Below are 18646 nucleotides of genomic sequence, written 5' to 3' on the forward strand. Positions count from 1 at the left end.
GAGGGCAGACAGAATGAAAACCACAATCACAGAAAATTAAAACAGTCTGATCACATGGACCACAGCCTTGTCTAACCCAATGAAACTATGAGCCAGGCCGTGCAGGGCCACACAAGACAGATAGGTCATGGTGGAGAGTTCTGACAAAACGTGGTCCACTGGAGAAGGGAATCGCATACCACTTCAGTATCCTTGCCTTGAGAACCCCCATGAACAGTATGAAAAGGCAAAAAGAGATGACACTGAAAGATGAACTCCCCAGCTCGGTAGGTGCCCAACATGCACGTGGAGAACAGTGGAAAAATAACTCCAGAAAGAATGAAGAGATGGAGCCAAAGTAAAAACAACGCCCAGTTGTGGATGTGACTGGTGATGCAAGTAAAGTCCGATGCTGTAAAGAACAATATTGGATAGGAACCTGGAATGTTAGGTCTATGAATCAAGGTAAATTGGAAGTGGTCAAACAGGAGATGGCAAGAGTGAACATCAATATTTTAGGTATCAGTGAACTAAAATGGGCTGGAATGGGTGAATTTAACTCATATGACCATTTTATCTACTACTGTGGGCAAGAATCCCTTAGAAGAAATGGAGTAGCCCTCATAGTCAACAAGAGTCTGAAATGCAGTACTTGGATGCAATCTCAAAAAGACAGAATTGTTAGGTCATTAGAATAGGAAAAAGGAGTCCAAAATGGTGGTGGCTAAAAGACAAAGAAGGGAAAAGCCCGCAAAAAATAGTACAAAGTAAGGTCTGAGGACCAGAGTGAGGACCTCAGGTAAAACAAACAGCCCTCCTGGCTAGCACAATTTACATAGGGCAGGTTCGGGGCGGGGGGGGGGAAGAAAAAAAAAAACATATAAAAAGAGGAGCCAAAATAGAGCCAGGGGACTGTCTTCTCTTTGCGTCTTTTGGGTTAGCATGCCCTCATGCCTCGAGGATGTATTTTCCTTTACTTTCTATATAAAACGGAGTTGTAACACAGAGCTGTAACACTGGTCCATCTGAGGGCTGTAACACTCGTCTGTCCATTGCTTCAAAGTTTTGTTGCGACAAGACAGAACCAAGGAAATTACAAATTCCCCTGACAGAATGATCTCTCTTCATCTCCAAGGCAAACCATTCAATATCGCAGTAATCCAAGTCTATGTCCCAACCAGTAATGCTGAAGAAGCTGAATGGTTCCACGAAGACCTACAAGACCTTCTAGAACTAACACCCCAAAAGGATACTTTTTTCATTATAGGGGACTGGAATGCAAAAAATAGGAAGTCAAGAGATACCTGGAGTAACAGGCAAATTTGGCCTTGGAGTACAAAATGAAGCAGGGAAAAGGCCAACAGAGTTTTGCCAAGAGAATACACTGGAAATAGCAAACTACATTTTCTATTTCTTTATAAAGTTTATAAAGGACTTCCCTGGTGGCTCAGACAGTAAAGCGTCTGTCTACAATGCGGGAGAGCTGGGTTTGATCCCTGGGTAGGGAAGATCTGCTGGAGAAGGAAATGGCAATCCACTCCAGTACTATTGCCTGGAAAATCCCATGGACAGAGGAGCCTGATAGGTTACAGGCCAGGGGTCACAAAGAGTCGGACACGACTGAGCGACTTCACTTTCCTTTCCTTTATAAAGTTTATGTCGGTAATATTATCTCCCTTACAATGTTGTTGTAGAGAACAAATGAGTAACTATTAAAAACACGTAGACCACTCCCTGCACATCACGAGCAGTGTTAAGAAAAATCAACTCTAATAATTCACTATGATATGATGAAATTAAGGATTAATACATAAACTAGATAAACAGTGATAAATATCTACTTTAGATCTTGTTTGTATTTATTTTCTGAAGAACAAATTTATGTCTGGAATAATATAAGTTATTATCATTTAGTGACTTTTCAATTCTGAAAATGTACTAATCGTTTTTCTCAGATAACAAAAGCAAACAAAAATATATAATTAATAAAAAATCAGAGTATAGTTGACAAAAGTATCTCCTTATGGTAAATAACAGCCATAAATCACTAAAATAAAGAAATTATACTAATGAATCTCAACCAAACAAGCCATTATACTAGGAACTAAGACCACTAATAAATTTCTCTAGGAGCAGAGTGTGAAATCACTATGACTTCATCTCTCAAATATTTTTTGCAATATTTACCTTAGAACTTGCACGAATTGTACATCTTTTAATATCATTCTTCTCCCTATTTTTGAATATGTAACTGAGATATTTCCATAATTTTAACCTGAGATATTGAGATACATTACTTCCATATCAAATGCATGCAGAGTTCTTTTTAAAAGCAACATATTTACTTTACTTACATGCTTTCAGACACATATTCAAGCTACATCATGTGAGCATGCCCCAGCAAGGATTTACTGTGAGCTGTCAGAGAGCTATCAATGCATCAGTCACAGAGATCACAAAGAAACATCTTGCAATTTTGTTTCAAAAGAACTTAGTTAACCACTCTCTTTAAAGAAACACACATTTGACAACTATATTTTCAGGAAAAGCAAAGGTCAATCACAATTCCATCTAAGTTCTTTATTTTAGTTAGGAAAGAATCATTAGTTGCTGGCTAAATGTTGAAAGCATAAAATTCATTCAAATTCATCTCTATTGTTTAGTCAGGAAGTCTTTTAAAACATACTTTTAAAAGTATTGTTCAGTTTCAACTTAAGTAGATGCTACTGGTACCCCACCCATATTTCCACACATGTCATCCCAAATTTAACTGCACAAGGTTTCTGGGAGCCTTCCGCTTGTGCCCAAGGTGGCGTGGGAATAATAGGAAATTAACATTCCTTGGGAGCCATCATTAACTTCAAATGCTCTAACATATCGTCCACTTGGAAAAAAAGAATAATTTCAATTCATGCAATCTACATTGGTTCTCAGAATTTCCAAGGAGCAGCTCTATTCACTCTGAGTGGTAACTTATTTGGTAGTCCATTCTGTGTTAGTTCTCTTCTTTTTTTGTTTTACTTCTTACATTTGTCTAAATCTTTCCCAGAATTACTTTCCATACAAGCCATTTGTACTTGAATCCCACCTCATGAAATATTTCAAAGGAGAATGGGGACATCCAATGAATAGGACTGAGAACACTGAACTTCCAGGTTCCCCTATACCCTCTGAATAGGCAGAAGTAACCTCTTCCCCTTAGAGTGTAGTAGTTTTTCCATGCTAGAGACCATACATGATGAAGCCTGCTGTCCTCAATATCTGAGCTCATCTTCCTCACAGTTCTAGGCAACACAGAGACCAGGTCTCAACATGGCTTACCTGGAAAAATAGTCTCTGTTCCAGGTTAACAGAAGAAGAAAATACGCAGCAAAAGAGACCCAATATTTGTTTAATATGAATCAGCAGATAGTGGGAGAACATGCCAGGGAATGGATGTTGATGGATTTTGAGGCAAAAACCACCTCGGCATTAACTTGGTGTGAAGGAGGAGTAAGCAGACAGATAAAAAAACACGTGGACTCTTGCACAGTGGCAAATGGCTTGGCTGGTTGGCCAATGCCCTTGAAGAATCAAGACTGGAAGACCTTCCCCAGACAAAGAGTTCTGGAGAAGAAGCATAAGGATGAATCTATGGGAGCAGGCATCAAATGTGCAGACGTCTGTTTGAAATCAGTCACTACTGGACAACATTCATTACAGAGGAGGTACTAAATAATGGGGTGGGGAGGAGGATTTGTCCACGGGAAGTCATCCAGCCTTTGTATGTACGAACTGCAAATAAATTCCATAACCAGGTAGCAGAGAGAGAGGGAATTTATGTGGACCTAAAAATATAGGCTCTTTCTCACCTAGCATGTATACCTATTGCCAATGGTGAATGGCCAGCCCACTGGAAATTATCCAATGGTGAGAATTCAATACAGTATCACTCTTCAAAAAGACATTTAACAACTTGATATCAAACAGGTTATAACCAGTCTTTATAATTCTGGAATGGGGTAAGGTCAATTTTGTTTTACTTGTTATTGACACATATTTCAGTTAAGTGTCCCTCTTCCTGTTTTCATTTCCTCATCCACTAAGATAATCCTCTGTACTATCTGATTTATCATGAAGGGTTATCATTATAGAATGTTGCATAACCTTGCCTCAAATAAAGCAATCTATTTTATGGTAAAGGAGGTCCAACAATAAACAAATGACCACAGAATCCACTGGGTCTATGATATAATGCATCACTTGGGAACTGCCAGTCTGGAAAAAAAAAAAAAAAAAACATTGGGATAGTCTCTTGTATGTGAAAGCTCCAACTTGGAGATTTCAGTCTTTGAATTAAAATGCTGTCTATCAAGATGCAGTTTATACTTTGTACGATGGCATGAAGTCCACTGATGTCCTGGCACAAGACTGTATCCACTCATAAAAAGACAATGGTTAACTTGTCAGGAACTTTTAAACGGTAAAAGGATCAATTCAACAAGAGAATATAGCACTTGTAAATAACTATGCACACGATATAGGAACACCTAAATACATAAAGCAAATATCAGCAGACACAAAAGGAAAGATGACTGTAATACAGTAATAGTGGGGGACTTGAAGACCCTGCTTTCATTAATGGCTAGACCATCTACATAAAAGAAATCAATGAGGAAACACTGGTCTTGAATGACATGTTAGATGCCATCTTTAAGGACTATTAACTGGATACAGTGGATTCTGGACAGGTTTCTAGCTACCTTCACCTGCAACTCTCTGTTTCAGTTCTCCCTCTGTGACCGGAGTCTATTATCTCCACCCATATGGAGTGCTGGCACACACATCACATGACCCACACTTCACAAACCCCAGTTCACATGACCTCGAGGCAGAATAACAGTTCATATACTATACAGCTTCTAGAGTTCCTCAGCAGGATTGAGTTCCTTTTAATTTCTTTAATTGGTTTCCTTCCTTTCCTTGTCTCATTTCCTTTAATTGGTTGTGTTTCTTGGGATCATGTCACAAATAAATCCATTTACACTGGAATCCATGAATAAGAGTCAGGAATATGCCATATTGAGACATTAATCATGTTTAATGGCAGCTGGTTTTATATAAATTTCATTTGATATGCCAAATCTGAACTGATTTTAATGTTTTTACAATTTCCTCTATTGCTATGCCAAACATAACATTTTGTTAGCAACCTTTTCAATGCAGTTATAATAAATATGTTTATGTATAAATTAAACTAATTGATTACCTTCTCTAATCAATTTATTTCACAGACTGACCATTACATTTTACTTGTACACATTTGGTTGAATATGTTATGAGCTAACACACGGAGTCAGGTTGTAAAATCAGACTAACATTAATCAGAGCTCTTACGCAGTATCAAACTTTACTAATAATATCAAGGATATAAACAAGCTAGGGTTTCCCTGGTCACTCAGAAGGTAAAGAATCTGCCTACAATGCAGGAAACCTGGTTTCGATTCCTAGGTTGGGAAGGTCCTCTGGAGAAGGGAATAGTGATTCCAGCATTCTTGCCTGGAGAAGTCTATGGACAGAGGACCCTAGCAGGCTATAGTCCATGGGGTCTCAAAGAGCTGGACATGACTGAATGAATAATACTTTCTTGGATAAGCTAAAGGACTGCTAAAAGCTCAGATAAAACATAGAAAGAACTGGGCATGGAGGGCAGTTCCTCGGTGTTAACGAGCTGAACTGTCTCCCTCTCAAATTCCTGTGCTGAAGTCCTAATCCCTACTATCTCCAAATGTAATAGTAACCATAGGTAATTTTTTTAAAATGAGGTGACAAAAAACAACAAAATTCTGTAAAGCAATCTTCCTTCAGTTAAAGAACAGATAAATTTTTAAAAAAGAGGGAGGGGACACATGGAAAAAAAAATGAGACCATCAGGGTAAGAGCATCTGACACCAATATCATTGGTGTCCTTATAAGAAGAGAAATCAGCCTGCACAGAGGGATGACCAAAGGAAGTGGCAGCAAGAGGGCAGCAGCTTGCAAGCCAAGACAGTGGCCTCAGGAGAAACTGACCCTGCTGGCACCACAGCCTTGGACTTCCACTCTCTAGAACCGTGAGAGAAAAACTTCTTCAGTTTAAGCCACCCAGTCTGCGTCATTCTGGTTAAGTGGCCTTAGAAAACTAATAGACCAGATCTTCTTTTACTGTATTGAAGACACTCTTCTGGGGCCAGATGAAATAAGTTTCAAAAGAGGTTTGCAGGGTTCCTTGTATAGTGGGAGTATTTAAATCATGAAATGTTTCCAGTTTATTACCCAGAGTGATATACTATCTACTAGGTATTTTTAAAGCCATATTGCCACACTGATCTTGAGTTCTATTTATGTTACCCTTGTGTGTGAAAGTCTCTCAGTTGCGTCTGACTCTTTGCAGACCCGTGGACTATACAGTCCATGGAATTGCCCAGGCCAGAATACTGGATAGGTAGCCTTTCCCTTCCCCAGGGGATCTTCCCAACACAGGGATTGAACTCAGGTCTCCCACGTTGCAGGCAGATCCTTTACCAGCTTAGTCACAAGGGAAGCCCTATGTTACCCTTAGCTAGGGATATTCCGCTAAAAGCACTTTCAAAGTAATTTGTCTTCCCCTTAGTAAACAATTTATCTAGCTACTTGAGGCTCTGGTTGACGAGATTAACTCAGTTCCTCTACGTTTTTCTTCCAGTGGATGCCCTTCCAGTGAAGGGAGTAAACTGACTGTAAACCACCTGCTTTAACTTCCTCCCACGTGGTTTCAGAGGCAGAGCCCTTCTCTTATGTTCAATACAAAACGACCTCACCACACTTACTTCTTCTTTTACTTTCACCTCTATGAATACAACCACTTCAAACATGAAATTAAATCAACCAGTGCACAGTCATGAAATTTTCTGCCAAAATACTATGAATTAAAATGAGATGTAGTAACATTCATTCTGTCCTGCTTTATTTGCTTCAGAATTCAAAGCTCTCTACTTATGAGAGGAAGGTCTAAAATGGTTCCTGGAAATAAGACTTTTAAGAAAGCACATTCAAACATCTATTAGTTCTCATGTTAATAATAATAAAAAATAAACTTTAAAAATATACTACATTATGGACATATGTCCAGTGTGAAAGTTGAGAATTATAATGAACAGAAAAGAGTCATACAATTATACTGCAAAGTCAATATTTATTGGGAGTTAAAATGACATCAATGAGTACAGGGGTGCATGTCAGCTTTTTAAGCTCCTCTGAGTTAAGGAGAATATATATATAATGTTTTCCCTTCATATTCATTGCTTTAATCATTTGTCTCATGGGCACAAACACTGAGAAAGGACCTTGGTGTGAAAGTATAGGAGAATGAGTAACAAGAGAGAACAGCTTAGTAAGACAGTCTTGTAATAGGACTAGAAATATCTCAGCCTATCTGTGACAAAACACAATCAGACACGTAAAATCAGAGAGAGATAAAAATTCTAGATTTAACTCAACAAAAATGCAATCATCATATACTTACTGAAGCTACATTCACAAAATCGTCATCTGAGAGGGTTTCCAACATTTCGGAGACAGATGTTCGGATCAGTTTAAGTGTCAATCCACTAACACTCCCGCTCCTATTTTAAAACAAAAAACGGATCCACACATGTTAATGATTATGCATTTAGTCAACATGAGACACCCTAAAGAAATGCAACTTATGCACTGACACTATATAATATTAACATAATTTTGTCTTTAAAATATCAGTACTAGAAAAAGTCCTACTTTTGATGGCAAGTAGAAATAAATTCGGAGAAGGCAATGGCATCCCTCTCCAGTACTCTTGCCTGGGAAATCCCATGGGCGGAGGAGCCTGGTTGGCTGCAGTCCATGGGGTCGCTAAGAGTTGGACACGACTGAGCAACTTCCCTTTCACTTTCATGCACTGGAGAAGGAAATGGCAACCCACTCCAGTGTTCTTGCCTGGAGAATCCCAGGGACAGCGAAGCCTGGTAGGCTACTGTCTATGGGGTCGCACAGAGTCGGACACAACTGAAGTGACTTAGCAGCAGCAGCAGAAATAAATTACAAGAAATTTGGTCTTTCTTTGCTACAAGCATCAGAATGTATTTATTTCTAATTACAAGGATGAAAATTACATTTCAAGTGATAATTTTAAGAAACTACAGATACTCATTGAATATTCACTTTTTCGAGAAATATATACTGAGTATCAGCTCCATTAGCCAATTTAGAAGTGAGGGCTACAGAGGTTAACATAATGCAGTCATTGCTCTAAGAGCCCACTATTTGACTTGATTAAACAATTATTATATAGCAGCATAAGAATTTGATAATAGATTTGTAAAGACAATGCCTTGTTTTATTCCTAAAGTAGATATTCTCAGGGATTTAGTCATCATTTATCTTGTCTTTATATATTTTATGATCCTGGATGACCTCACCTATTTGTGTGGTACATCTCCAGGCAATTTGTTGCTGTTTTTCATTTACTAAGTCATGTCCAACTCTTTGCGACCCCATGGAATACAGCATGCCAGGCTCCCCTATCTTTCACTATCTTCCTGGAGTTTCCTCAAATTCATGTCAATTGAATTGGCGATGCTATCTAACCATCTCATCGTCTGCCGCCCCCTTCTCCTTTTGCCTTCAATCTTTTCTAGCCACTGGGCAATTAACTTTCACTTCTGTATCTTTTGTATTCACTTTTGCAGCTCCTAACTTTTCCCCAGTTTTATTTTTCTAGCTGTTAAATGACTATGGGTTCAATGTCCACAATGACACATTAGTCCCAAAACTTATTTTTCTTTCCTACATATGCCCTTGATATCAACCACACTAGATCTCAGTCATTCAATTTCATTCTCCCTCTCAACTTTGCTTCCCATTCAGACAACTTCTGTTATTCATTGTACTTTACAGTATTCTCTCCATCCTCTTTCCATTCTAGCTTATGTGTTTACCACCTCAAGATCCAGAGCCAGAGTAACAACCATTCATCTCTTAGTTCCTTCTCTGCCCTGTGCTGCTGCTGCTGCTGCTGCTGCTGCTAAGTCGCTTCAGTCGTGTCCGACTCTTTGCGACCCCATAGACGGCAGCCCACCAGGCTCCCCCGTCCCTGGGATTCTCCAGGCAAGAGTACTGGAGTGGGGTGCCATTGCCTTCTCCAGTGCATGAAAGTAAAAAGTGAAAGTGAAGTCGCTCAGTCCTGTCTGACTCTTAGCAACCCCATGGACTGCAGCCCACCAGGCTCCTCCGTCCATGGGATTTTCCAGGCAAGAGTACTGGAGTGGGGTGCCATTGCCTGCCCCGTGCTAACAGGTGAAAATTCTGGCAGCATATCTTCACCCACCTCTGTTACCTATAAAATGTTGCTGTTTAATCACTAAGTCATATCTGGCAACTCTCCAACCCTATGGACTGTAGCCCGTAGGATCTCTGTACATGGGATTTCCCAGGCAAGAATACTGGAGTGGGTTGCTATTTCCTTCTCCAGGGAATTCTTCCCGACCCAGGAAGTGAACCTGTGTCTCCTGAGAGCAGGCAGATTCTTTACCACTGAGCCACCAGGGAAGCCTTACCTACAGAATAGTTACCTACAAAACATCCAAGAATCTTAAAAGCCTGCATTCAGAAAGTTTCATTGTCTTCTCTCTCTCCTACCTCCACCTTCTATACAGTCCCTCTATATGTTCTCAACAATGCCCCTTTGCTTCTGTCAATTCTCCCACCTGAAACTCCTCTCTTTTCTCTCCCTTCCATGCCTGCCTTGTTAAATCTTAGCTATAAGGATTCAATTCTAATTTTATCTCCTTAATGAAGTCTTTCCTGACACTTCAAATTGAAATGTGCTCTCTCATCTATGTATGCCTTCAGTGCCGTGTCATACTTTATATCTCGCACTTTCTATAATTGTTTTAAGTTATTTGTGAATATGGTTTCATTTCACTAATACATTTGAATCATCTTTGAGAGGAGGAACTGTGTCTTAATAATCTTTGTCTCTATATCATCATATTGCATATAAGATACTCTCAGTTTAGTTAAGTTGAAATAATTTTTTGAAATTACAACCTCATGTACATTTATTTTTAACTTCAGTAGACTTTATGCATTCTAAATATTTTAATATAAGAAATTATGCCTGGACATTAGCATATATCCGATAGGATTACAACATATTGCATTCCTATTTAAATTTATATTTACAGAAGACTATCAAGGATTAGCAAATGTACAAAATCTACAATAATTTAATTTAAAAAGATGAAGTTTAAACTCATTTTAACAAATGAAATTAAATTTAAATTTAAGTTATATTTGTTGATGTCATTTATCATCTCTTTCTCAGGCAAGATTATAAGATTTTAAACTTGTTTACTTCAGGTTATAATGGAAAAATTTTCAAATGCTGACAATATCCTGTGAAATGAATTTAGTTGCCTATAAAACATGAAATTTTGTTACCTCCAGTGGCAAAGAACAGATGAAAGTGAAAGTGTTAGTTGCTCAGTCATGTCGAAATCTCTCTAACTCCATGGACTGTACCTGCCAGGATACTCTGTCCATGGAATTCTCCAGGCAAGAATATTGGAGTGGGTTGCCATTCCCTTCTCCAGGGGGTCTTCCTGACGCAGGGATTGAACTCAAGTCTCCTGCACTGCAAGCAAATTCTTTTTGCACCACCAGGGAAGTAAGAACAGATGAGGATATAATCTTTTTCTCTCAGGGAAAATAATAAAAGCTTTTATACCTCATGTTTTTAATTCTGTAGTATTGCTCTTAAAAACTGAATCTTCATGGCAGGAAACTGTCTTCTCTATGTTCTACAGTTTCAAATTTCAATTTCAATCTTATTGGAAGATTATACACACATGCTTAACTTGAAGCAATGTGACAAATAAATAACCAATATAAAAACTAATGAATCTTTTTCTTGTATTTCAGCATTTCCCTTGAGAAAGTTCCAGTATGGACATGTAATATGTCTAGTAGTAATCTATTTTGTGACCAATCCCTAAAAGATATTTGGATCAATAGTGACTAAGTGCCATCTAAACAATTCTACATTTTTGGTAGCAGAAACTGATTGGTTTCAGCAACCATGTACTTTAATACTGTTTAACAAGCAAAAAGCTGGAAGCAAATTAATAATTTTTCAAAAAGCTTAGACTTCAGAACAAAGTCATAATTTTTAATTCTGACAAAGATTCCTCTCATTTTCAACAAGAGAATTTTTGTTTGTTTTGTTATTGTCTTAATTTGATTTCTTTGTCTGCATATAGACAGAGTCAAAATAATTATAATTGGTTTTTTTCTTCCCCACCTATTTCTAGTCTTAAACTATTACTACTACCAAAAACCCTTCCTATATTCTCAGTATATAAAAAATAATGTAATGTTTAACTACTTACACATCAACCAGAATAAGCATGTCTTTAGGAGATGCAGCTCCTTGGATGTACCTGAAACAAATACACTCATATGAGTATTTTTTTTTTCTCTTGTAAAATCTCAAACACTGATATTTGTTGAATTGCTATTTACTGATCTGAGACATTTTCCAAGCATGACCCTATGTCCTTCCTATCTGGGTAGATAAACTATTTAACTCATGATCCTGCAACATCAACTTAAAAACACAATATTTAACATAATAGAGATATTAGAGGTATAATATTTAAAGTATGTTTTAAAGGTATTGATAACAAAGGAAAAAGAGATGTGCTTTAATACTAGGAGTATAAGAAATTAACTTCTGGAAGAGTATTTCCCTAAGGGTGGAAAAAAGTTATCCTAAATTCCATTTTGCTGACCACAGTTTTCAAAATTCACTCTAAGGAATAATAACAAAAATAAATAATAAGATTATGTCATTAATTTAAATACACACACACAAAATTCCCACAAAAATAAATAGGTAGTCTAGAAAAGTGAAAAAGCAGTATCAAATTAAGGGAAATACAAAGAGACAATAAAGTAATTAGAAACAGAGCAATATATAATGTTATTTCTAAGAATTTCAAGTAGTGGTTTTCAAACTTTACAGTATCTAAAAGTCACCTGGAGAGTCAGTACAAAATGTTGATTATCACACTAAGCCCCAATCCTATAGATTCAGAAACTCTGTGTATGAAAAGAAACTCTAGGAGAATAGCTTAGTCACTGTAGACATAAAGTTAATTAAAGGTAAATAATCCCCAAAGCACATCGTGCCTGGCTGTAGACTGATGGGAACTAGGGGCCTGCCTTCCCTAACAAAAAGACCTGAGTCTGAACTCAGTGTTCTACTTATTGTCCATCACTCTAAATCTAACTTCTCAGAAGCTTGCCAGATAACTTGTCAATTAGCTTTCAGACAACATTCAGCACAGTTAGTAACTATTCAGGATTAACCTGGAGAAATATTAACAAGAATAATATGTGGATGAATAGCATCTGGTAATATTATACATGGCTGGTATTAATGTAAATTACTACTAGGACATTTAACAGAGCATTTAAAAATATATTAAATATATATTTAAATATATATTTAAAATATATTTCTTTGAATGGACCACTATGCATCTTAGAATTTGTCTGAATCCTAACACCATGTCCAAGGTAAGAGAAACCCAAGTAAGATGGCAGGTGTTGCAAGAGGGCATCAGAAGGCAGACACACTGAAAACATAATCACAGAAAACTAGTCAATCTAATCACACTAGGACCACAGCCTTGTCTAGCTCAGTGAAAATAAGCCATGCCCTGTGGGGTCACCCAAGACAGGCGGGCATGGTCAGGAGGTCTGACACAATGTGGTCCACTGGAGAAGGGAATAGCAAACCACTTCAGTATTCTTGCCTTGAGAACCCCATGAACAGTATGAAAAGGCAAAATGATAGGATACTGAAAGAGGAACTGCCCAGCGCAGTAGGTGCCCAATATGCTACTGGAGATCAGTGGAGAAATAACTCTAGAAGAATGAAGGGATGGAGCCAAAGCAAAAACAATACCCAGGTGTGGATGTGACTGGTGACAGAAGCAAGGTCCAATGCTGTAAAGAGCAATATTGCATAGGAACCTGGAATGTCAGGTCCATGAATCAAGGCAAATTGGAATTGGTCAAACAGGAGACGGCAAGAGTGAACGTCGACATTCTAGGAATCAGCCAACTAAAATAGACTGGAATGGATGAATTTAACTCAGATGACCATTATATCTACTACTGCGGGTGGGAATCCCTTAGAAGAAATGGAGTAGCCATCATGGTCAACAAAAGAGTCTGAAATGCAGTACTTGGATGCAATCTCAAAAATGAAAGAATGATCTCTGTTCATTTCAAAGACAAACCATTCAATATCACCGTAATTCAAGTCTATGCCCCAACAAGTAATGCTGAAGAAGCTCAAGTTGAACGGTTCCATAAAGACCTACAAGACCTTTTAGAAATAACACCCCCAAAAGATGTCCTTTTCATTATAGGGGACTGGAATGCAAAAGTAGGAAGTCAAGAAACACCTGGAGTAACAGGCAAATTTGGCCTTGGAGTACGGAATGAAGCAGGGCAAAGAAAATAGAGTTTTGCCAGAAAATGCACTGGTCATAGCAAACACCCTCTTCCAACAACACAAGAGAAGACTCTACACATGGACATCACCAGATGGTCAACACCAAAATCAGATTGAATATATTCTTTGCAGACAAAGATGGAAAAGCTCTATACAGTCAGCAAAAACAAGACCGGGAGCTGACTGTGGCTTAGATCATAAGCTCCTTATTGCCAAATTCAGACTTAAATTGAAGAAATTAGGGAAAACCACTAGACCATTCAGGTATGACCTAAATCAAATCCCTTATGATTATATAGTGGAAGTGAGAAATAGATTTAAGGGACTAGATCTGATAGATAGAGTGTCTGATGAACTATCGACAGAGGTTCGTGACATTGTACAAGAGACAGGGGTCAAGACCATCCCCATGGAAAAGAAATGCCAAAAAGCAAAATGGCTGTCTGAGTAGGCCTTACAAATAGCTGTGAAAAGAAGAGAAGTGAAAAGCAAAGGAGAAAAGGAAAGATGAAAGCGTCTGAATGCAGAGTTCCAAAGAATAGCAAGAAGAGATAAGAAGCCTTCCTCAGTGATCAATGCAAAGAAATAGAGGCAAATAACAGAATGGGAAAGACGAGAGATCACTTCAAGAAAATTAGAGATACCAAGGGAACATTTCATGCAAAGATGGGCTCGATAAAGGGTAGAAATGGTATGGACCTAACAGAAGCAGAAGATATTAAGAAGAGGTGGCAAGAATACACAGAAGAACTGTACAAAAATGATCTTCACGACCAAGATAATCATGATGGTGTGATCCCTCACCTAGAGCCAGATATCCTGGGATGTGAAGTCAAGTGGGCTTTAGAAAACATCACTATGAATAAAGCTAGTGGAGGTGATGGAATTCCAGTGGAGCTATTTCAAATCCTGAAAGACGATGCTGTGAAAGTGCTGCACTCAATATGCCAGCAGATTTGGAAAACTCAGCAGTGGCCACAGTACTAGAAAAGGTCAGTTTTTATTCCAATCCCAAAGAAAGGCAATGCAAAAGAATGCTCAAACTACCGCACAATCGCACTCATCTTACATGTTAGTAAAGTAATGCTCAGAATTCTCCAAGCCAGGCTTCAGCAATATGTAAACTGCAAACGTCCAGATGTTCGAGCTGGTTTTAGAAAAGGCAGAGGAACCAGACATCAAATTACCAACATCCGCTGGATCATGGAAAAAGCAAGGGAGTTCCAGAAAAACATCTGTTTCTGCTTTTTGACTATGCCAAAGCCTTTGACTGTGTGGATCATAATAAACTGTGGAAAACTCTGAAAGAGATGGGAATACCAGAACACCTGACCTGCCTCGTGAGAAACCTATATGCATGTCAGGAAGCAACAGTTAGAACTGGACATGGAACAACAGATTGGTTCCAAATAGGAAAAGGAGTATGTCAAGGCTGTATATTGTCACACTGGCTATTTAACTTCTATGCATAGTATATCATGTGAAACGTCAAGCTGGATGAAACATAAGCTGGAATCAAGATTGCCAGGAGAAACATCAATAACCTCAGATATGCAGATGATACCACCCTTATGGCAGAAAGTAAAGAGGAGCTAAAAAGCCTCTTGATGAAAGTGAAAGAGGAGAGTGAAAAGTTGGCTTAAAGGTCAACGTTCAGAAAATGAAGATCATGGCATCTTGTCCCATCATGTCACGGGAAATAGATGGGGAAACAGTGGAAACAGTGTCAGACTTTATTTTCTTGGGCTCCAAAATCACTGCAGATGGTGACTGCAGCCATGAAATTAAAAGATGCTTACTCCTTGGAAGAAAAGTTATGACCGACCTAGACAGCATATTCAAAACTGAGACATTACTTTGCCAACAAAGGTCCATCTAGTCAAGGCTACGGTTTTTCCAGTGGTCATGTATGAATGTGAGCTTTGGACTGTGAAGAAAGCTGAGTGCCAAAGAATTGATGCTTTTGAAGTGTGGTGTTGGAGAAGACTCTTGAGAGTCCCTTGGACTGTAAGGAGATCCAACCAGTCCATTCTGAAGGAGATCAGCCCTGGGATTTCTTTGGAAGGAATGATGCTAAAGCTGAAACTCCAATACTTTGGCCACCTCATGCGAAGAGTTGACTCATTGGAAAAGACTCTGATGCTGGGAGGGATTGGGGGCAGGAGCAGAAGGGGAGGACAGAGGATGAGATGGCTGGATGGCATCACGGACTTGATGAATGTGAGTCTGAGTGAACTCCAGGAGTTTGTGATGGACAGGGAGGCCTAGTGTGCTGTAATTCATGGTGTTGCAAAGAGTCAGACACGACTGAGAGACTGAACTGAACTGAACAAAAAGTGAGAAATATCTGATATGTCCATTAATAGAAGATTTTTAAAATTATTTACCATTTAGTCATTCTTTTAAAACGATAAGTGTGTTCCTTATGAAAAGGTACTCAAAGGTATTGCTATGAAATAGTAGCTTACAAAGCAATATACTGTATAATAACATGCATGGCCATTAAAAAATATATAGCCACACGTTACATACATTAAAAAAATCAATTAAATAAAGAAGTTTAACAATCATTTCCCAATGAGTGTAATTATGACTTTTTTTCGTATCCTTCTACTTATATATTAGGATGATTTTCTTTAGATGGAACAATTAAACTTTCTTTTTGGATAAATGAAACCTAAGCAATATGTCCTTAACTAGAGGCAGCTCTTTCCTTGGGGCTAGTTCTCATTAATTCACTGCCAGAGGCAAACTATCTTCTACTCCATCTGGACACTTTGTTAGAGCCCTACTACAAGGAAGTGGGAGTATTTCAACAGAAATCCCTAAAAGCTAAAAGAGATTTAGAGATGACATTAACTAAAAAGTTAATGGAAGTTCACATCAAATGCATTTGATGAATCAGTTCAACAATATTCATTATCAGTACCCACTGAACTCATCATTTTCATTTAACTTTAAAAGTAGAAGTGTATACAAAATGCATATGTATAGAAGAAAAAGAAAACACTAGAGCTCTATAATAATCAGACAAGATTGCCACTAATAATAGAACGAGTCCCTCCAACTTTTACACCAAAAAAAAAAAAAAAAGAGAGAGAAAGAAAAAGAAATAAAACCTATTTTGTCTTTTTCATCTTTTCATTATTATCCAAACATTCTTACCATGGTCTCCTGCGTACATCATAAAGGTCAATCTTGTTTGGAGTTCTACTGTTATCAACCCACGGAGAAGCTTTAAAAAAAGAGAGAAAGAATTATAACAAGAGAAGTTCAATTTAAAGTAGAGAATTAAAACCAAAATATTAGATGTTATCTGGGAAAGTAATACTTTTAAAAGTTACAAAGCACTAAGGACACATTCCACCTATCCACAGCAATGTTAAACTGGGAGATGCCAGAGTTTTATGCCTTTAATCTTTTTCTTTTTTAAATGGAAAACAACATAGCAATACAGAAGAAAGTGGCTAAAGTCATTTTTTTTCATATTATTTCAGAAATAAAATGAAGGCATAAGGATGTTCAGAGTGCCCATGAGTATGTTTCACCAAGTATCCAGAAAATATACATTTTCTTTCCTCTCTACTAACAGAAAAATTTAACAGAAAATTTATTTGCCACTAATGAAAATTGCACTTTACATTATTCGATCCTTTTATTTTCATTCAATGTTATACTGTTTTGGTCTATAAAAAGACTGTTTTTCTTGGACTGTTATCACGAAACAGCATAATTTTTCAACCTTGTTGTTGTGCTGTTCAGTCATTAAGTCATGTCCAACTCTTTGCAACCCTAGGAACTGCAGCATGCCTGGTTTCCCAGTCCTTCACTGTCTCCCAGAGTTTCTCAAACTCATGTCCATTGAGTCAGTGATGCTATCCAACCATCTCATTCTCTGTCACCCACTTCTCCTCCTACCCTCAATCTTTCCCAGCATCAGGGTCTTCTATGATGAGTTGGCTCTTCCAATCAGGTAGCCAAAGTACTGAACTTCAGATTCAGTTCAGTCACTGAGTTGTGTCCAATTCTTTGTGACCCCATGGACTGCAGCACACCAGACTTCCCTGTCCTTTACTATCTCCTTGAGTTTGCTCAAACTCATGTCTTTCCAGCAAGAGAAAGGCTGGAAAGCCCTCAGTTTTTCCCAGCATCAGGGTCTCTTCCAATGAGTCAGTTCTTCACATGTGATGGCCTAAGTATTGGAGCTTTAGCACCAGTCCTTCCAATGAATATTCAGGGATTATTTCCTTTAGGATTGACTGGTTTGATCTCCTGGCTGTCCAAGGGATTCTCAAGAATCTTTTCCAGCACCACAGTTCCAAAGTAATCAATTCTTCAGAGCTCATCTTTCATGGTCCAGCTCTCTCATCCATACATAACTACTGGAAAAACCATAGCTACGACTATATGGACTATATGGACCTTTGTTGGCAAAGTGATATGTTTGCTTTTTAATACGCTGTATAAGTCTGTCATAACTTTCCTTCCAAGGAGCAAGTGGCTTTTAATTTCATGCCTGAGGTCACTCTGCACAGTGATTTTTCAGCCCAAGAAAATAAAATCTGTCACTGCTTCCACTTTTTCCCCATCTATTTGCCATGAAGTGATGGGACTGGATGCCATGATCTTTGTTTTTTTGAATGTTGAGTTTTAAGCCATCTTTTCCACTCTTCTTTTTCACCATCATCAAGAGGCTCTTTAGTTCCTCTTCACTTTCTGCCATTAGAGTGGCATATTTGATAATGGCTAGTTCATTTAAAATTATAACTTAAAATCTAAACTATAATTAACATAACTGCACTGAAAAAAAACTTTTCCTGATATTTATTTGAATGATGTGAAATAATTCAAGTGCAGATTTGAGAATCTTCTATTAACTAACTGAAGATGTTTCAGAGTCTTTATCATTTTGCAATAAATAGAAAAAAGTGTGTTTAACTGCTTTTAAACTGTAATTATTTTATACTATTTCAATTAAGTAAAACTTACTTCAATTAAAACACTTTACAAAGCTTTACACATGCACACACACCTCTTTGACCCAATGGAGAATAATAAGTGCTTATGAATTGGATGATAATTTTATGTTGAAGTCCTCTTCTCGTT

The 18646-nt window shown here is 37.9% G+C and overlaps 1 protein-coding gene across 6 annotated transcripts in view; it reads right to left on the reverse strand.

Moving 5' to 3' along the window:
* The window catches only part of CACNA2D1 (calcium voltage-gated channel auxiliary subunit alpha2delta 1), a 535456-nt gene that overhangs the window by 115159 nt on the left and 401651 nt on the right, over positions 1–18646 (reverse strand). For all 6 annotated transcript variants that reach the window (XM_018047284.1, XM_018047282.1, XM_018047283.1 and 3 more), the window contains exons 8-10: positions 16706–16775; positions 11403–11453; positions 7502–7601 (exon numbers count right to left, since the gene is read on the reverse strand). In XM_018047284.1, coding sequence (XP_017902773.1) covers positions 7502–7601; positions 11403–11453; positions 16706–16775 — 221 coding nt within the window. The remainder of the gene's footprint in view (positions 1–7501; positions 7602–11402; positions 11454–16705; positions 16776–18646) is intronic.

The sequence above is a fragment of the Capra hircus genome, chromosome 4, assembly GCF_001704415.2.
Source record: "Capra hircus breed San Clemente chromosome 4, ASM170441v1, whole genome shotgun sequence".
NCBI lineage: Eukaryota > Metazoa > Chordata > Mammalia > Artiodactyla > Bovidae > Capra > Capra hircus.